General features: G+C 48.2%; 1 protein-coding gene across 3 annotated transcripts in view; it reads left to right on the top strand.

Moving 5' to 3' along the window:
* PLCE1 (phospholipase C epsilon 1) overlaps positions 1–21,388 on the top strand; it is a 1,554,148-nt gene that overhangs the window by 1,383,212 nt on the left and 149,548 nt on the right. For all 3 annotated transcript variants that reach the window (XM_078643386.1, XM_078643388.1, XM_078643387.1), the window contains one exon: positions 20,202–20,411. In XM_078643386.1, coding sequence (XP_078499512.1) covers positions 20,202–20,411 — 210 coding nt within the window. The remainder of the gene's footprint in view (positions 1–20,201; positions 20,412–21,388) is intronic.

Raw genomic sequence — 21,388 nt, 5'->3', positions numbered from 1 at the left:
TTATGGACAATGCCAGCCCTCCTAATCTGTACCACAGCAACTAGCTAAGTCCCTTTAAATCCTCAGATGTGACAACTATAGACACCGTACAGTCCAGTTTGGATAGCAGTCCCCTAATTCTTCCTCCTGTGCTGCAGCTGGTTGGAGGCAGAGCGCCGCATTTGCTCCATGGCTGGAGATCAATCACATCGGACAGGGTGAGTCTTACAGATTGTTCACATTGGCTATTCCTCAGGCTTACATTGGACCTCTGCCCTCTGATTGCCTTTCTGAGAAAGGACAGGTTCTAAATGCTCACTCTGGCTCTAGAAATTGGAAAGCAAAAACCCATGAAACTGAGAAAAAGTACTAGTAAATGTTTCTGTTTCATTTGTTTGGATTTACCTTCTTGATATCATCTCAGCAGCAGCCTCTGTCAGACATGGCTTGGGTCCAGGCTCTTCAGTTGGTGAAAGGGATATCCCGTAACCCTCGGTTCCACTTCACACAATGCAACTATGTGCACCACACCTATCTTTCCCAGCAGCGCATTAAGCGCATGTTCCCAGCACTACCCCCTGAATGTCTGTGGCTCATATGGCACGACCTGCCCCTGGAGACCCGCTCTGCCTCTTCTGGCAGCCTACTCCGCACAGTTGTGTGGTTCAGGCTGCTACAACCTCCCTGACATCAGTGCCCTGCCTGGCATCCCTCCAGACAGAGAGTCTAAAAGTCTAGATGCTCTTGGTCGATATATATTTTCAGCCACCTATTCCGCTTTGAGGTCCCTTAATACAGCTTGTGTTCTGGGCTGTTTTTCTCACATGTGTGATTCGGTCTTGTGCCTTCTCCACTCCTCCCCTGAGGACACCCAGGACACTCTTACTCAGCTGCTCCAGGAAGGCCGTCAGGTAGATAAATTGCTAATTTGCTGTGGCATGGATACCACAGATTCTGTTTGGCGAGCTATGGCTCTTTTGGTAGTTCTCCGCAGGCGTGCCTGGCTCCTCGCTCTTGATGTCACAGGATTTGTTGACCGGACACAGGTTGTCCTGTGGCAACTGGGGATTTCTTTTTGCATTTGACATTTTCTACTGTTTCTCTTCCTTCTCTTCCTCTGGCAGAGGTAGGGTTCTTTTTCCTCCATAGTCATGGTATGATATGGGTTTCTTGCTGTGTTTCACTTATACCTTCTGGCCATTTTCTGGGTTCTGTCTCCTATCAACACATTGTCTATGTATCCTGAATGCTTGTTAAGCTGTATGCACTGCCACTCCATCTGTTATTTCAGTTCTTATACTGATTGTTTGGTTTTAGACCTCTGCTTGTGGTGTTGGTCTTCCCACACCTATTACTCTATCTTTCTTCCTAGCTTCAGCCAGATACCATTTTCCTCTGCTATTCTTTCTTTTAAGATGGAGACTGGTTAGCTGGATAGGCCTACCCTGTATTGGCCTTGGTTCACCTTGCTCTTTTTACAGTCCCTCATAGTAGTCTTTGTTTCTCTGTTCGAGAGGTGTTGTTTTTCGTCTGCTGATGTCTCTTTGTCATCTCTCAGACGCCTGATTGTCACCATTCAGTCGGTAGTGTTGTTTATGTCCCTTTGATTTAATTTTTTGGGGGATGGGTGATATCTTCTACTCCCTATATTCCCTTATACGCTACCATGTGGCTTGCGAGCCAGCTGCTGCCACATCTCAGTCAATGTCTGCTGTTTTGAACATTTGTATGTACCCTTCTTGGGTAGGTGCTCATGTTATGCTGCCCTTCTAGGAAGGAATGCATTTTACTTCCGTTTTCCTTGTGTCCTGTGGAGCCTTCACTTGTTTGTTGCTTTGCAGTTGCTAACCCTTCTTCCTCTATGGGTCCAACGTTGCATGGTCTGAGAAGGCCCACTTCCTTTTCGAAGTGTTTTCTATGACCACGGATGGTCTCTGCCCATCCTTGGTATTGTTTGTCATGGTTTCTTACAGCATTAGTTGGTTCTCTCTATGACGCTTGCTATTATGGCAAAGAGTTTTGGCTCAGTGGTATTAGCTATTGTCCTTTGCCTTTTCCCCCGTTCACTAATGGTCCGGTTCCCATTGGGGGTACTCTGTAGTGTTCTGATTATATGAAGTGTTCTTTCCCAACCATCTTTATTCTTCTACCGTTGGTGTCTTCCCATGTTTTTCCTACAGAGGCAGATTTCGCTTCCACACATGTTTTCGGCACTATTGTCTGTGGGTGTCTTCTTCCTTCCCCTACCTATCATGCAGCAGCTCTCTTTCTCTCCCTCTCCTTTTCCCTCCCACTCTCTCTCTCTCTCTCTCCCACTCTCCCACTCTCCCTCTCTCTCTCTCTCTCTCTCTCTCTCTCTCTCTCTCTCTCTCTATCTCTCCCCCACTCTCCCTCTCCCTCTCTCTCCCCCACTCTCCCTCTCCCTCTCCCACTCCATCAGTAATGAAATGACTTATCTGGTAGAGACCGGATGTAGCTGCAGAACCCTTCCCGACCCGCCCTCCTCCCAACTCTGCAAACTGGTTTATCCTTTCTTTTCTCACATCCCTTCTGAGCACTCTCGTGCCTTTGAGTAAAATTAAAAAAAGGAAACAGACATTTTACAAAAAGATTATTTTTGGGCACACTGTTTCTTAGCAGTTTCTATAGGTGGCTCTGCGTTTTAGCGCAGAGAGGGGTCACGGAAGAAACTGACGTCAGCGCATCGGGGGAGGGCTTGTATGGACTCTGTTGATGTCACTTCCTACAGACAGCGTAGTTACGGAATCGCTCACCACCCCTTACAGACACGCAGAGCTACTACTGTGTAAAATTTTCCGTATCCAGTCTGGGGATAATTCAAAGAATCTGCGGCTAGATCCTGTCTCTGCAAGATAAGGCGTTATCGAAGGTAAGTAACATCCTTTAGGACTGGTTGGTGCTCAGTACCTAGGCTACCCTCCTACCAAAGATGGTGACTTCATTCCATGTTGGCCTCTTGATCATTCTGACCGTGTTTTCTTTCCATCTCTGACTCCTCGAAAAAGACTCCTATCACCTTTGTTCCTCACAGGAATTTGTTCCTCACTTTGCTCATGTGCACTTCCTTAGAACCAATGCACAGCTGTCAACTATATCCTGACTCTGAAGACTGTATTTCTGGTCATTTTAACTTCTGCTCATTGCATGAGTGACCTTCAAGCTTTAAGTGCAGCCGCCTTACACCCCTTTCTACCCACATAAAGAGGTGTTGAGGACCAATGCCAGAGCAGCCTTTTTTGCCAAAGGTTGTGACTCTTCACATTGGGCAACCCATCACTCTCTCAACATTCATTGTGCCGCCTCATCCCTCAAAAGAGGAGGAGAGACTCCACTGACTGGATCCTAGGAAAGCCTTGAGCTTTTATATCTATCGCACCCAAGAACATCGAGTGAACAATCAGATTTTTGTGGGGTACTCTGGGGCAAATAAAGTTGAGGAAGTGGAGAAAATAACTTTGTCAATGTGGATGGTCCTTCTGCATTAGGATCACTATGCATTGGCCAAGAAGTAGCATCCAGAAGAACTGAGTTTCGATTCCCTAGACATAGCCCGGTACAATTTGTGAAGTGTGTGCTTTCGGACGGGTTCAGATATGCAGCTCATGTGTCCCACATATGTAAATGGGAGATTACTAGATATTAGCAATTAGGGCTGGGCAATGGAGGAAATATAATATAAAGCCTAATTTCTTCATTAAATAAACCTTCTTTCTGGTCACCTTGGCCAATACAATTGTGATTTTGGTATTATTTCACTACATATACCATGTAGGCATATGATAAAACCCTAGGGTTTACAAGTCTATATGCCTGTATGCTCACCTTGAAGATAGGTTGAGGGCATCACACACTATTTTGGAAAGGCTAAATGTAGGTCCCAATATGAGCATTCCTTCTGGTAGGATTTGAGAGTCGTGTAACCGAGCACCTTGCCATTTTCCAAGCTCCCTCTATCAGGTATGACCCCAAAGACCTTTGGCACACATCACAGTTAATGTCATCATTTGTATGTGTGGATTTTGGAGGTAAGTACCATTTGCCCTGTTTTTGGTTAGTATTTCGGCATTATGTACAACTTTGCCTCTGCTCTGCTGGTTCCGTTGGTGTAATTGATGCGCAGTGACCTACACGGTCAGAAATGTGCTGGTCAGATTCTGTACTTGCGCATGGAATGCAAGGAATAATGTGCTGCAGCAATCCTGAAGGGCATCTTCAGCTTGAACCTTTGGCTTTTGATTAGTTGTGATTTTAGGATTCTTATCTCTGAGAAGACATCAAATGAACAGTGCAAGCTCACCTCTCCATTTACAGTGGGCGCTAGATGGAAGGTAGATCACATTCTGCTACTTAATGATAGCAACAAATACCTTCTTAATCATTTGTGAGGTTTTGCCCAGAATTTTGATCAGGGAAGAGTTTTAAGTTACCTTTTCTATTTTACCAGTGGTCTCACATTGTTGTCTCCCAGTGGCCCTCCCACCAGCCTTGCCCCTCCCCCCCCGCCCACGGACATGTTACCTTGGCTGTGCCCGCATCCTCTCACTGTTCCCTACATCCTCAGTTAGTGCACTGTTGTTGCTCACCTCCGGAACGGGTACTGTGGTGCATGGGATGTTGGTGTTCGAGTTAGGTCCACAGGTTGTTGGGGCAGTGCTCTGCGTTGTTGTAGCTACTGGGGTGGGAGTTGTGGTGGTGGGGCCAGTGAGACTCACTGGTTGTATCATCCCTGGCTGTCCAGAAGGGCCAGGTTGGTCCTCGACGTCCGAATGAGTGGGAGATTCAGCATCAGAGAGTTCTTGAATCTAGCTTGGCTGCAGTTTGGAGTCTTGGCAGCTGTTGTTTGAGATCCATCTTTAAGAGAAAGGTTACATTGTCAGGATGTTAAGTGCTTTTCGTATCCTTTGTTGCACTGTGAGTAAAGGGCTGAAGGAGACAAAAGGTTTGGGCTTAGACATAATGACCAGTAGCCATAGTTTCAACCTGTATGACATTGAGGAACATCCATTACTTGTTTGTAAACTAACATGAACATAATGAAAACTGTACAGCTTCATGTTGCCAATATGGATGGACAAGATATTACCTACCAGCTTGATGCTCAGCCACTTTAGAATTGGCATGTGTAATGTTCAGTTCACTCTCCTATGTGTTTACTATACAGGCATAGTCTCATTTGTGTTGTACATTTTGCTGTGCTCATCATGTGTGCTGTTTCCTTTGAATGAGTGACCAGGCATGTATTGTGGCTGTATTACCTTCATGCATTCCATCCTTTGTGTTTACACATATCATTGTATGTATGTTGTAGTATATCTCAACATTTCATTACTGAAGGACTAAAAGTATGTTATTCCTGCCCGCATGTTTCTTTTCATCCGTACCTCAACAGAGGGCTAGTTCACAAGCTAAGAAATCAATTTAAACATGTGTGCCCCAATCATGGTTTTCTGTTTTAGGCAGCAAAGCTTAGAATTATATATTCACTTGTAATGTTATTGCACTTCACCTTGTTGTTGCAGCAGGTTTACACTTTAGGGTTTTATCTAAAGAGAGACATGCATTTTGTGTCCTACATTTATTTAGCTACTGAACCACAATCGGTTTGATTATCTCTGTATTTTTATGACATCTCTTTCCTTTAAAAAATATTTGTTTTTAATGCAAACGCAACAGATCAAATGGTTGTTACCAGTCACATACTAGGTTCACAGTTGTTTCCTTTAAAATTATCCACTAACAGATTGCTTGCCTAGTTTGCTTAGTACTATGTTCTTTGTGCATTTAGTAGCATGTGCCACATAGATCTCAATTCTGATTCATTACATTAATCTTGTTTACTTATTCAGTTGCATCTCAATACTTTGTTTAACTTCCATTCAGTACTGAATATCTGACTTCTGCTTAAGTACATCCACTATTGCACTTCACTCCCAGACAACTACGTAAATTCATGCATTGCCAAGCGGAGTTTCCAAGAATTATCGGCTCAAGCCCTTAACTAACTGTCCTATTCCCCCTCTCTCTGACAATGCATCTCACTTTACCACCCCTCCTAGACAAGATTACAAACCAGACTTTCTAATATTAGTCATTCCAGTTACATCTGGACTATTGGTTATTTATCTCTTCTGAGAACATCTAGACAGTCTTCCTGCTCTCCCACATATTCTACGGCTGATCACCCAAGCAACTTTATTGTTCTGCTTTGGGGCCAGCAGCCTTCGAACATCTTTAACTTCGAAAAACTCTTTAAGTTTTGCTGTTAGGTGTAATATATAATGCATAATGTCTCGACTTGGAAATACACAGACTAGAGTCAGACTATACGGCATACAAAAATGGCTTTTATGTGATGCTGACCACACTGAAAAATGAAACAAATTACACCGGTGCAGGACCAAATAGGTCTAACTAGAAGCCAGTCATTACCAACTGTGAAAGGTCCTCTGGTTGGTGCAGGGTACATTTTCAAAGAATTAAAAATCTGCAGTATTACTTAGGGATACATCTTGTTTCTTATGCTGGAAATGTTTACATCCAGATTCCTCACTTCTTGAATTCCTTGCTTCCGAAATTTCTTAAAGTTCCAGACTGGATGCAGAAAATGTAGGAATGGGTCTCCTGATTCCGGATTTCACCCCAGACATGACATCTGAGCCATGCAAATGGAATCCTGATGTCAGTTCCTTTTTTTCAGCACTCTTCAATTCAGATCTGAATTAGCTGCCCGTGAAACATTTTTCACAAATATTCAACTTTTTTACAGTGTACAAGGATGTCGCCTCCCAAAGTCAAGTTTCAAACTCTGTCCTTCCTGCCACAGACAGCTGTCTATTTCAGCCCCGAAATCAAACACAGTTATGGGAGAAGAGGTAAAACTCCTACACCAACCTCCCCAACAAATATCCATGCACACAAAAGAGGAGTAGGAGTACAAGGAACAGATAATTAATGTAGTATGTGTCATGTGCTTCATTTTTTTAAAACTGGCCTCACCCACAAATTGTGGCATGCTTCATCATCAGGCTTTGCTATCAACACCCCTGCGCAGACCAACGCCTGGTGTCGAGCAAAACGGAGGGGAAAACAATACAAACACACATTTTCAGGGATCAGAAAAGAATAATGGTGCACAAATAAGAGTTTAAACTGGCTCAGGAATACCCGCTGCCAATTTTATTCCTGGACTTCTTGGTCAGGATTAAAAATGTATATAGGATGGTCGTGTCGGAAAGAGTTATTAACCCCCACCCCTCCTATCTGCATGCCTGCCAACAGCTTTTAGCCCTAATAGGGACTTTGCGGCTTTAATCAGAACCTATGATCCCTTTGATTCCCCTACTCTCCTACCTTCCTTTGTAGGTAGTTTGAGATTTGACCCAATCTATTCTGGGGGCTTCAAAACACAGTGCAGAAATAGAGTTTCACTGTAGTAGTTGCTCGAAAAGGTGTGGGAGTGAAAGCGGCTCCCTGTAGTCAAACATTTATTGAGATGAGACCAACACCTATACAATTATCTCAGCATGCCGTATGTACCTTTTTATAGTGTACAAGAATGTCTCCTCCCAAAGTCAAGTTGCAAACCCGGTCTCTCCTGCCACAGACAGCGGTCTATTTCAGACCCCACAAGGTCTGCTTGGGGCCTAAGCGCGACTCAGTTATGTTATCAGTGTGGCTCATGCACTTCAGTTCCACTAAGGAGCATTAGGCAACACTCTTCATAGTGCGGATATGCGACAGCCATTGGGGTAAGTACTGATCCCACTCCATGTCTGGCTCCAGGTCTTGCTCTAGATCCTTGCCTTTGACCAGCAAGTTGTAGAATTGGGCGTCTTCAGGAGGCTGTGCAAAAACGAAGTCCAGAAAGCACAATGAAAGGGATTCCAGAGCATCCAGGCATAATTTCCAGTATAGCGGTATGCTGCAGATCAATGACATCGCTCCTCGACTCCAGCGCTGGTGTCCTCGTCAAAACCAGAGTGAGTGGATAACACTCTAGTGCAGCTTCCGCATCTGCCCTGGCTGCAGCCTCAGGCCTTGTATCACCAGTTGCATTCCTGGAGTTCCCAGCACCTAGCACAGGTTATGGCTTTTACGCTGATATGTTAGTGTTATTCCACCATGGTTCGGTTCACCCTGGTTTGCCTTACTGCCTCTTGGAATCCTTGGGACCTCTGATTGGAATTCTACCAGCGTGGCCTCCCTTGGCACCAGTCAACGCCAGACAGCCTCTCTCTGGCATCTCTCTGCCGAGTCATTCTCGCCACCTAAGGCAATGCCGGTGGTATCTCCTCTGGCGTCAGCACCATCGTTGATGCTAGCACTAACATTAGTGCCCCTTCCAAAAACCAAGGCCATCTTCATGTGCTCTGGGAGGTAGGTCCAGAGACTTATAGAGGAATCAAGGTACATTGAGGAGCGTCAGTACATGCCTTTGCCTAGAGTTGAGTATTTCAACAGGCTTGATGACATTTTTTGCTCAGACCATATACAAAGGGCAGATATCAATGGTCATGATGATGATAACAGTAGTGGGGTGGGAAATTAGGTTGCTCCTAATGGTACAACAGCTGTGGAGTATTTAGCCCGTCAAAATGCTTAAGGGCTCGATACATCACCAAATTTTACTTGGTTTGCTTTTTGGGACCTCACTTGAAGTAGATGGGCTGTTTATCTACTGTCCTAAAAAAGGCGGCAACATTTCTTGGGTTGACTCTTCCAGTGGAAAATGAGGCTAATCTCTTTTTTGATAATCAGTTATATTGTTTTGACAATAAACAACACCAGCAAATCAGCATTGGACACAGAGGATAACAATTCACAGCCAAATACATGATTATTCCGTAATGTCTGACCACTTAAGGTACAAATAGATATATACATTGTACACATAACATTGACTACTCCATGGCACCCAACCATTTGCCCCACACCCTGTGGTACTTCTTTGGACAACCTTGTGCTTCATACATGGTTTTTTCCTGTGAGGCACACCAGTCCACCCCCCTCCGCCACCTCCCAGAGCAAGGCGGATTTGAACACTTCCAGGATGCAGCTATGTCTCGCTTGGCCACTACCATTGCCGTATTGAAAAATAATTTTTAATTCCTAGACCCATCCAGCCCATCCGTAATCCCAAGGAGAGAATGTCGTGGGTCATGAGGGACTTCCCACCCCAAGATTTCTGTAAGCTCTTCTTCAATGTCACCCCAGAACCGTGCCAAATGGGGACATGTTCATAACATGTGGAAAAAATCAGCTGGGTCATGGCCGCACCTCGTGCAGGAAGCGCTCGGGTAAAAGCCAGCCCGATGAAGGCATACCGGGGTGAGGTAGGCGGCGTGCAAATAGTATAGTTGGACCAAGCGGAGTTTAGCTGATGCAGTAACAGGTCTTGGAAGGAGCGCATGTGACCGTTCCCCCACACAACCCCCAATTGCGAGATTCCTATAAGGTCCCATGATCTAAATCCCTGCAGCCCACTGACCTCTCAGAGCCAAGTGCCATGCCAGAGAGGCGTGCACTGAGTCAGCTTCGGTGACCATTGAGTATGACACAGAGCTGCCCGCCAGGCCAACAGCGCGGAGCGCGTTACATCTGGTAAGATGGACGGAATGGACTCCCCGTACAGCATTGACTGGACTTTGGACAAACTGAGCTCGCTCAAGTCGAGTCTGTAGGCTGGGTAAGACCAGCCCCCATTAAACCAGTCATGTATACTCAGTAAGCTCGTAGCCAAATAGTACAGGTAAAAGTGTGTCATCCCCATGCCCCCATCGAATGGAGGAATCTGGCATAGGATCAGGGCCAGACGTGCTCTTCCCTCCCCCCGAGGAACTTGGTGGCCATATGGTCCAGTTCCCGAAACCAGGCCCTCGGAAAGCAAAAGGGGCTGTTTTGGAGGACGTACGGGAACCTGGGGAGAATCCTCATTTTAAACAGGGCGACTCTCCTCAAGGGATTCAAAGGTAAAATCTGCCACTTCTGAAGGTCTGCCTTGGCTTTCTTCACCAGCGGGGTAACGTTGAGGGACCAGCTTAGTTCAGGTAGAAGGGCAACCCAGATCCCTAAGTATTTGAAGGACTGATGCCGAATCGGTATTGTGGATTGCCAGTCATAGCAGTCTCTAGACAAGCGTAGAGGGACCAGGACTGACTTATCGGGATTTAGCGGGAGGCCTGCCCAAAGGATTGCCGGACTGGGCACTATCAGCTAAATAAATTAGGACATCGTCTGTGTAGAGAACGATCTTGACAGCCTCCATTTTGGGCAATTCCCATCCTTGAACGTGACCTTCGGACAGCACCAGGGGCTCCATCCCCAGGGCGAAGAGAAGCGGCAAAAGGGGGCACCCCATTGACTTAAGACTCGCGCCTGGGCATACAGAACGCGTACCAGACCTCGGAAGTGAGGGCCAAAACTCATCGTGGTCAGCACGTTCTCTAGATATCTCCAATCCACCGAATCAAAGGCCTTTTCGAAATCTACGAGGAGGATCGCCAAATAGCGAGTGAGCAAGTGACGGTGAGCCATGGCCAAATGCAGCCTCCGGGGACATTGTCGAGTTCCACACGTGGGCATGAATCTGCACTGGTCAGGGTGAACCAAAATGGGCAGGTAGGGCTTCAGCCGCTGGCCGAGTATTGTGGCATAGGGTTTAACCTCTGTATTTATAAGAGAGATTTGACGGTAGTCTTTGCAACAACGAGATGGCGGTTGAGAGTTTGGGAGAACCATAATAGTGGCCATATCCGCCTCGGGTGGGAAGGAACCTTTCTCTAAACCTTCTTCGAACAGGTCTGTGAGGCGTGGGACGAGAGTCTCACGGTACAGAGTATAGTATTCCTGGGGAAAGCCGCCAGGGGTCTTGCCCGATGAGGTAAGGGATATTGCATCATTAATCTCCTCACAGGTGATAGGGCTGTCCAAATCCGCCTGCGCGGTCGAACCCAGCTGAGGAAGGCGAACGCCTCTAGTTTCTAGTAGCGCAGAGAGCGACAGTACTGGGTTTCTTTCCGCATAAAGCTGACGGTAGTAGGAGGCAAAGGGGCGAGCCATTGCCACCGGGGATCGGTGCGGCGACCCGTCCAGGTCCACTATTTCAGGAATAATGCGGTTCTCCCTAGGATATGTGGCCAGTCTGTGGAGAATCGTGCCATTCTTGTTACCCCAGCCATATACTCTTGCTACTGAGGATCTCCAGAGGAGCTTAGTGGCATCTAGTGAAAGCTGCCTGATCTCCGCCCGAAGATGAGCGAGTTGTCGTTCTCTGGAAGTGTCATCGGCAGTAGGGGGGGATCGCTCGAGGCGCAACGCGTGGCCCTCCCGCGAGGTGATCTGCTGCAGCTGCGCCTGTCGCTGACGCTTGAGTTGGCCCTTAGAGAAGCCCCGGATGGTTGCCTTGCCCGCCTCCCACAGGGTAACTGGAGAGGACACCGACCCATCGTTGGTCAAAAAGTTCTCCTTAAGCTCCATCCCCACCATCTTTTTAAATTCTTTATCTTGAAGGAACCAAGCATTCATCCTCCACGTTGGACGTGCCAATGGGGGGGGGGGGGTCGTGCTAAGAAGCACCGGAGAATGGTCGGAGATACCCTTGGGGAGGATATGGACATCTTGTATCGTGATGCAGTCAGTCGAAGGGTCAAAAATCGCATCTGTTTGCGCCTGCGTATGGTGTGCAGCGGAGGTGTGAGTGAACTGTTTGGTGTGAGGGTGCCAGCTACGCCATGCATCGCAGAGGCCCAGAGACTCTGACCAATTTGTTAATTGTTTCGCTTGAGCAAGTCTAGTGGTAGACGGGGGGCCTTTCGTGTCAAGGTGTGGAGAGGAAGCCGTGCTGAAATCGCCCCTGATAACAGTGGGACCCAGGGGCAAGGTGGCCAGCAGGGCGGTGGTGTGTTTCAGGGTCATCACGAGCATCGAAGGGGGTGAGTACATGGACACAAGGTTGAGGGGAGTATCACACAGCGAGCCACAGAGGGTCACTGACGTTCCCTGGGAGTCATGACTAACTTGGGTAAGCACAAAGGGAAGGGTGCGCTTCACAGGATAGCCACCCCTCGGGAGCCCCGGGCGAAGACAGAGTGTCAAACTCTGTTGTACCCATAGCGTGCTAGAAAAGGACAGTAGTTACCCAACAAGTGCGTCTCTTGAAGCAGGAGCACCTCTATACCAATGCGCGGCGCATATCGTAGAACAGCCATTCGTTTAAGACGGTCTAGGAGGCCATTATTGTTCCAGGACAGAACGTGAAGGGAGGCCTTCGGAACAGGTGTGTCAGTCATGGCGGCTGGTGGTCTGAGTAGCGGTGTGTGGCACTCCAGAGAGTTGTGAGTTCCCGCGGGGGGTCGCGCCTGTGTGGTCGGGAGCTTGAGAAGAGGCCATGTATACCACATGAGGGATTATCACAGAGTGTCTCATGATAACTGGCGCAACAATACAATAAGAAACAACAACCTTGGGAAAAACAATCCCAATCCCCCCCACAACCCCATACTTCGAGAACAGAAGCATCTGTCAGCCCACCAATGGAAACAAGAACCAAACTAGAACGCTCTGGTTGGGTTGCGTGGAGGATCCCTCCATTTATGCGGATGTACAATGTCTCGGCAGAAAGACAATGAAATAGAGCAACGAGTCTGCCATTGTTCCGAACCCCTACGGAGGTTGGAGCATGTCCCCAGAGAGACCGTGCATCAGGTGGCGCCCACTGGATCCTCAGAGAGTTGGACTGCGGGAAAGATCCAAATCCGCCGTCGGTGAGCCCCGCTGAGCCGGCGACGGAGGATTCATACATGGTCCGCCAGTGGAATGGTGTATGAGGCGGGGAGGAGAGCGTGATGGGCTGGAAGAGTCCCGGATTCCATGTGCAGCTAGGCCCGATGATCTAGGTGTTGCTGCTTGGGACTGGCGCCTCCTGCGAGAGTGTGTGTGCCTCCAGCTCTGGTGCCCAGGCGACCGAGGCCTCGCGGACTGAGAGCCTGAGGACATGGGGGACAGGTTTCGCCGCTGTAGGAGGGGACGTCCAGGCCGCCTGGGGTGAGTCAAAAAATTGCATTTTGCCCTGGAAGGTTTTTTTTTTTTTTGTATTAAACAACAGGAGTGAAACCCATAAACCAAGTTGAGATTAGGGAAGGTAAATTAAGAAAGCAACAATGTCTCAACCAGTATCATTCGGCAGGAGAGTTAGATACGTATGTGGAAAAACATTACAGAAAAGAAAAGGAGACTCTCAATGTTTTTTTTAAATGTGCACAAAGCATAATATATTTGGCTACAGAATACAATAGAGGGAAATACAGTTGTGACAGCACTGTAGGAAAACAATTCTGTGAACAACCCGAATTGGACTTGGTGCTCGATTGTGTATGTGACACAAAAAGGGTGGCGACGCAAGTGACAATATGTGATCAGCAAGGAACGGCTTAAGGTGCAAGAGTGAAATGATATGTATAGTGAATAAGGTGATTCAAGTCAATAATTCACAATCTTTTACAGTTTCTTTTGAACCACAAAAGGGGATGCACCATCAATTGCACTGACAGGTCGACGACGTTTCGATCCTATAACTTAGGATCGTCTTCAGGACTGGGTTGAAGGATTGGACAAGGGGGGCAAAGGAGAAGGGTCAGGGAGGGGAAGAGGGAGGGACGGGTACGCGGCGGGATGGGGTAACTGGGGTGAAGGAGCCTCAGGGCTGCTTAGGTGGGAATACAAGGGGGAGGCTGAGTGGGGGCCAGGATCGCAGGGCGGAAACGCTGATGACGTGTGAATGAGGTGGACAACAGGAAGGGGGAGAAAGTGGCATGGCCTCAAGTGACGGCTATGAAGTAGAGACACTGTGACTGCGTGTTTCACTGGGCGGAGGGCCCTAGATCGATAGGCTACTCAGTTGCCTGGAAGGGAATTTAATGGACTCGGCATGGTAGTGTGGGGCCAGGTGAAGGGTGTGAGCTGGCGCGGGGGGGGGGGCACACACAGCGCGGGTATCACAGGTGTCTAGAAGGGAAATGGTCGGACTCAGCTAGGTAGGGAGGGGCCCTGGAAGAAGACAGGGAGGCATGCAGGGAATTGGAGTTGGTATTGCAGACCCAAGTTTCGCAATTTATTTTTAACATCCGTTTAGGAGTGGTGCTGGTCTTGCACTTCCTTGGTATAATCAGGAAATACCATGATATTGTGGTTCTGGAACTTGAGGGGTCCCTGAGAACGTGCCTCGCGCAGGATGGCAACCCAATCCTTGAAGTTAAGAATCTTTAGTATGATAGGGCGTGGTGAGGCCCTGGGTGGCAGTTTTGGTCCGAGGGACCGATGCGCTCTCTCCACTACGAACCACGCAGAGAGGGCGTCCTTGGGCATCCAGGACGTGAACCAGGCCTCTATGAAGGTGAATACCTGGTTGGCCTCGACCCCTTCGGGGAACCCCACTAGGGAGAGGTTGTTGCGGCGTGCTCGGTTCTCCGCATCATCCGTGCGTCGATGCAGCTCCTTAGTGTGTGAGTGCAGATTGGCCACCTGTTCTTTCAATTGAAGGATATCATCCTCTGCCTTTGAGAGGCGAGATTCAGCATCTGCTATCCGGGCCGTGGCATTGCGGAGGTCTTGCCGAAGAAGGTACACATCCACCTTGACCCCCCAAACGACCCCCCCCCCCCGATCTTCCCTTCCACCGAAGCCTGCGAAGTGCTGATTGCCTGTAGGATGGTTGCAAAGTCTTTGCCCGGAAGGGGGGCCCCCCATAAGTCTGTCCGAGGGATCCTGCTCGGAAGTGTTAAACCGGTCCATCTTCGTTTGCGTAGGGGTGGTCGTGGATTTCGAGGCCTTGTCTCTCCCCATGGTCGATGCCAGGTCTCTCCCCAGCAAGAGCTCCAGGTGCCGGAAGGATGAGCCCAAGGATAATCAGAACGCCTCAATTGAGAGTGCGCGACCCCACCAGGATCGAGGGCCGCTAAGCAGGGTTGAGGGCCACTGTATGAGAGGCAGATGGGGGTGGTTTCACCCACCCTGGTTCCTGATGATGCCCCCTCGTGTGGAAGGCAAGGACTAGGGCCGGGGGCAGGGGTGACAGGTGCCCACCGCGGTGATCCCCAGCACTGGGTGGTGGCACCATGAGGCCTTCTTGAAGGCAAAAGTCGTGAGGACAGTACTGCGCGGGGGCGTTGCCTCTAGAGAATTTGGGGTGGAGGGGGTCTCGCTCCCGGGATCCCCTGCTGCCCAACTACTGCAGCCAGTTCCACTCTCTGCTTGAGCGGCCAACGTCACGCTCCGGACGCTGCTGATGATGATTCGTGGCGACCCCCCGCCTCAACCTCACCTGCCGGGAGCGGCGGGGTGCAGAGAGTCCTGGTCTGCCGAGAGGGTACCCCCGGATGGACGTGTCAGTCCGTCTGAAGAAAGCGCCCAGGAGAAGCCGCTCTAGGAAACGGGGAGGCACCAGCCAAACCCCACGCCGCTGCCCGAAATGGCGGCCGAAGGAAGGAGAAGGGGTGCCCCGCCCCTACGAGGACCAGAACAGGATCTTGGGGACTAGGCCCTTCCCGGGCCCAGGTGACGCAGGCAGGACCGAGCCGGACCCGTTGCTCACTAATCGTAGGTGTCCACAAGAGCAAGGGGATGGGCAGCCCCGACTGATTACCCCAACGGGCGCCCGAGGGACCGCACTTCACCCCTGCAGCACAGCCTACAAGGCATCAAGGCCGCCTGGCCCCATCACACCCAGCACAGAGGAGGGGGAAGCACAGGTCGGGGCGGAAGGAGGCCGGTGGGTTTTACCCGGGTGGGCCCGCTGCCCGGAGTGCACAGCCCAAGGGCACCCACATCACCCCACTAGGCGAGCTTGCCGCTCTTGGACTGGCCGGGCACCCAGCTACAGGGGGTGTCTCCTCTACGGCTGGATGGCTACAGATATACATGAAGTCCAAGTGAATCTGTTCTTGCTGCAAGTTCAGGTCACATTGTGTTTTGGGCCCAAGCACACCACAGCACCGGATACTGGAAGCCTGTGCGATGACCTCCAGCACCGCTGCCCTGCGTGACAGCCGATACCCGGTCACAACCCCACTTACCAGGTGGCACCTCCTCCTTGTGCTCCGGGGCCGGCCTCAGCTACTGGAATCGGCACGATGATTTGTCCTCCTGGGACACCACTCGTTGCTCTGGAATGTAGTTCCTCGGCCCACACTCCAGCCGATCCCCCAGGGGGGGAAGTCAGGATATGTAGAGCCCCCGGGTGGATGTCAGGCCCATTAGGTTCGCCGGCCGCGGGCTCTGGGAGCGGCCATTTTGCATGTGTGGGGCACGGGAGAGTGAGAGACCGGGTAGTCTGGTGAACGTCCAGGGCAGCTCCCCAAGGACAGGTAACGGGTTGTGCAGACTCCCCGCTGAACAGAAGTCGCAGCGCCGCCCGGCGCCTCCCGGTGAAGGGGGCCGTGGTCATAAGCGGGTCTTGGTGGAGGCCACCATGCTGTGGCCCTTGGCCCAGCCAAGTCCAAAGCCCGGTAGGGCGCCAGGAGCCCAAAATCAACAATCTGAACACGCAAGTGTGGCGTTCCTTCTCCAGGGATTCCCTGCATGCAGGTATGGAGTTCGGATGGCACCCGCAGACATTGTGATGAGAGGCGGATGATGGAGAGGTCCGAGCACTCTTAGAGTGCGACCTCCATCTTGACGCCTCTACCCACGCCCCCCAAGGCTAATCTCTTTATTGAGATTTTCCAGCCAGCCTCCTCAGCTTCTGAACCATTATCATGGTTTGTTGCATGAACAAACCATTCTCTGCCACCGCGATGAACTGTCAGGTTGCCTGTTGCCATCATCCACTGCCTGCAGTTTTCTAATTCCTGTCTGCTCACCTCTCTCCTTAGAGTCTTGTAGTGAAGGCTTCATCCTGCTCCAAGCGGTATCCTGGCACCTTCGCCACCACTCCTGCTGCCCGTGAGTCAAAGCAGATGAAGTCATGGGAGAAATGTATTTCTTCTTCGAGAAACTTGCAGTCTGATCCAACAATGTGATCTGTTTTTGGCAGGGTATTTTCATGCGCATTAGGAGATGGTGCAGATGGTCAACCCTGATCTTCCGGACCATATTCAGAACCATTTCACTGTAGTTGTTTGACTTGAGCGAAGTGAGGAGAAGGAATCCTGGTTGATGAGCTCATTGGTTGCTGTCCACCGTCGTGGCTTCATTCTGTAGGCTTTTATGAAGCTGTTTGATAGACATTCCTTTAAGGACTCCTATTTATTTGGCGAGAAATCTCATTTATCCCTGGAGTGTTTTAGGGAGGTTCAGGCTAAGTCTCGTGCCCTGAGATTGGTCTCACTTACCCACCAGTTGCACTGGTAGTACCTTAAGTTTCATGACTATTCCATCAGCCAAAGCCATTTTTTGGCAGTACAGAGGGCTTGTTGGATCTAGAGGTTGACACGGCCACCAACAGCTTTTATCTTCCTCCTCTTCGGCCACAAAACCCGTTTAGCTTTCCCACGAGGGAGCACATGTGGCCTGTGTGAGAGAGAGCATCAAATCATCTGGGAGCATGGCAGTCTATCACCATGGACTGGTTCATCCTCCAAACACTGACAATGGATATACCCTCCCTCCCCAAGAGTTACCTCCCACCGATTCCTTCTATACTCTCTGTTCCTTCAGGTGAGCTGCTTGCATCCTCCAACTGAAAACCTTGGCCCTACTGAGTAAAGCAGTGGTCATTCTGGTTCCAGAGCAAGAGTCTGGGAAGGGTTGTCACTCCCACTATTTTCTTGTGCTGAGGAAGTCCTCAATCTCTTGAGTTTTAATGTGTTTTCTCAGCAAGAACAAATTCAAGATACTCTCTATTTTAGAGTTTCTTTTGACTCAAAAGGGGAGACTGAATGGTGTCCCTCGACTTGCAGTATGAATATTTTCACATACCAATCCTGCAGCCCCACAAGAGGTACCTGCGTGTGTGGTGGGATGAACCCGCTAGCTGTTTTTGATCCTCCATTTGGCTGAAACCGGCATTTTGTGTCTTTACTAAAGAGATTGCTTCTTCACAGGATGCAGACATATTAATTCCCATACCTTCACGATTGGCAGCTGAAGGTGATTTTGCCATAGCTGGTGTCAGACCACTTTGATGTCAAGGTTTGTTTTCTGTATAACTTGAGGGTTTTTATCAACCTGTCCACATCTCACCTAGAGCCGTCATAAGGCTGTGTTGGAGATGATGTCTCTCAAGGCCTTCCCGCAACCTCAGTGGATTCAGGATATTATCCTGCTATTTTGAGTGGAGCTTTTCATCCTCCCTTGAAAATCCTTCACCTGTTAGGACTCCTAACTTTCTGCATCTGGTTGATCATACACATGTGCACTCCAGTGGTGCCTCCATTCGCTCTGTGTTCAGCATAAGGGGTGGCCTGTAGGACAGCAACCATATTTCCCTAGAGGCTGCAAACAATCTTCAGTGATGTGGAATCTCACTGGTGGGAGACCCTTCTACTCTCGACCAGCAGTGTCCACATTTTTGATGGATGCTTCCACTCTAGGGTGGGTTTCACATCTGGAGGATTTAAAGATCAGAGACTCTAGTCTCCAGCGGAGCAGTGGTGTCATATCAATTTACTGGAGTTTCAGGAGATTCTGAGGAAATTGCGCCAGATGATTCTGATTGTGCTAGACAGGCGGAAGAGGGTATGATACTCCGCAGATCTGCTGGGTTTGTCTTTGTATTCCCCTCTCGCACTTCCACTCAGAGTAGACCTTTTCTCACATTCGAAGGGGCAAGTCTTTCATCCGAATGTCCAGAGCCTCCACCTTCATACTTGGAAATCGAGTGGGACAAACTGAGTTTATTTGATTTACTTGCAGAGGTGGTGGATGTAATTATTTCAACACACCACACCTCCATAAAATCTGTCATTAACGTTTAGTCCCATTTTGGGTCTTGGTGCATTGGGGAGGATGTTGACCTCCTTAAGGCTCACGGTTGTGACTCTTAGCTATTAATACACTGTTTCTGATTCCTATCACCTCAGCTGAACATGTTAGTAAGTGCCAGGCTTTGTTTGTGCGTTCCTCAGTCAATTTTATTTTTTGGGGTTGGCTAATTTGCAGGGTAAAGGCTTTGTTCCTCACAAGGGTTATTACTCCGTTCCACATGTGTCAATCAATCACCATGTCTTCCTGCTATCCAGACCCACATCCCATCAAGTAGGAGGAGAAGCTTTACCATTTGGGCTCCCTGCAGGCTGTCAGCTTTTACATGGATAGCACCTGGAAATTTTGGGCAGATGAACAGCAGGTTTTTAGTTATGTTGGTGCCAAGAAGGATGAGGTTGCCTAATATGATCGGTTATGCACTTGCCAAAAAGGATCCCGGCGAAAGTGTCTGGGTCGATTCCAGCAGGGTGAAAGCTGCCTCTTATGCTTTTTCCATAGGAATCCCAGTGCGGGGCGTTTGTTAGGCTCCTACGTGGACTTTATTCTACACCTTCACAAGAAAGTACTCTCTCGACTCAGAAGTCTGTTGAGATTGCCAAATCTGTGCTGGTGTGATGACCAACCACTTGAGGGTCTGTTGCTTGCGTATTGCTTGAAGAAGTGAGGAATATGCAGGTAGAAGCATCCATCCAAAGAACAAATTACTTACATAAGGATACTTTATGTTTGTGCAGATTTTTCTCCATCCTGTCTACCTACCCATTCTGAGGAGTGATCTTAGGTACGATATAAGCCTCCAATTTAGATTTTGGTACACTGCACAACATTTTGTCAATGTTATTAGCCTTTTCTCCACATCTGAGGATGTGCATAAACCGACAAGGAGCCTCTGTATGGCTACAGTGATGTCACTGGTGTCGCCTTGCGTCAATATGAAGCCACGCACACCATACTGGCACAGGAGAACTGTTTCAACTTGTCTGGATCCAGTCTGGCTCCTGTAGGAGATGCAAGAAATGAGGTTCAAGATATTATGAATATGCATTTACGTAAAGTATGCACCTCAACGTTTGTTACCAAAGGTAAGAAGCTTGTGCCTCAAGGTAAGTCACTTCCTTTATTATGTAATAATGTAATTGCTCCACATTTTGCCCAGTAATCAACAAATGTGCCTGCTTTACAGTCATCTTTGCATGAATGAATTTGGAGTTTCACAGGACTGCATAATTGTAAATCGCATACTTAATATACTGTGATAAAGTTTCCTTTACTTTGCCTCCAAGGTTCTAGCTACCTTCAGAAGTGTAGACTCAAATGCCATAGATTATTATTTGATGGAAGAGAAATGTTTCATATCTAAAGACAAGAATGAATGTAGGAAGCCACCGTTCCAGAGAGTGATAAATCCAGAGGAAGAAATATTACGAATTCTGAACAGCTGGTTCCCAGAAGAAGGATACTTAGGGAGAATTCTGCTAAAAATGCGAGAAGAGGTAAGTTTGTTGTTTATTGATTTACAATTTAAAACTATTAAAGTAATGACTGAATAATGCACATGTGTTATTGGCTGTGTGTAGTGCATATAACATTGTAGCTAAAAATCTCTTACTGTTCTTGGTAAACCAACATGCTGGCCTTCTTCAAACTAATAGTGCTGAAATGATTTGAATATATAAACTTCTAGCTCATTGACATGATTGCACATGGGCAGTGCCTTATAGATTACATTTCGTCGGACTAAAGGGTTTTTTAAATGGCTTATTGAAAGAAGCAGAGTCTGATAATATACGAACTGGCTTTCTCTACAACTATATCAAATCTTTAGTTAAGTTTAACTTTTTAACGATATCCTAAGCAGTGTGAGAAAATGCACCTTTTTACTTGGTCACTCCCATTTTTTTCTTCTCAATTTTATGGTTGGTTGTTACTCTGATCACTGGAGCACTGCAGTCCAGTGCAAAGTGTATGTACTCTGGCCACTAAAACATGTAGAAATAGACTACGCCCTGATTGGCATATCTACCTATCCTATGAGGCTATGGTATATGCTGTAGAAACTACATCAATGGCATTAAAAGTTCAATGTTACCTGTGGACTTAAGCACCTATTGTGTCACCCACTGTTGTGACAAGGAAACATGGCTTCAGGCCTATAATTCTAGCCTGACTCATGCAGTTTAAACCTGCTGCTCGACCTGTGTAGTAAATAACCCTTTTGACAGAGGGAATACCTTCCTTTTAAATATTACTTTTTTTTGGTGAAAATCTTTTTATGGAATGAACAAAAAATATTAACAAAATACAGTGCAGTATCATTGATGTCGAACAAGCACAGTGCGTTTGTACAGTATCAATCATAACATTACAGAGGACCAATTTCTGTACATCGTGTCTTAACTCCTCCACATTTTGGTCTTTAATCTCCCAAGTGTTCTCTTTCCTGTGGGGTAGAGTCATTAAATGGCGTGCA

The sequence above is a fragment of the Lissotriton helveticus genome, chromosome 5_1 (genome assembly GCF_964261635.1).
Source record: "Lissotriton helveticus chromosome 5_1, aLisHel1.1, whole genome shotgun sequence".
NCBI classification, from domain to species: domain Eukaryota; kingdom Metazoa; phylum Chordata; class Amphibia; order Caudata; family Salamandridae; genus Lissotriton; species Lissotriton helveticus.
The sequence above is the reverse complement of the archived record's forward strand: the minus strand, read 5'-3'. Positions and strand labels throughout refer to the sequence as shown.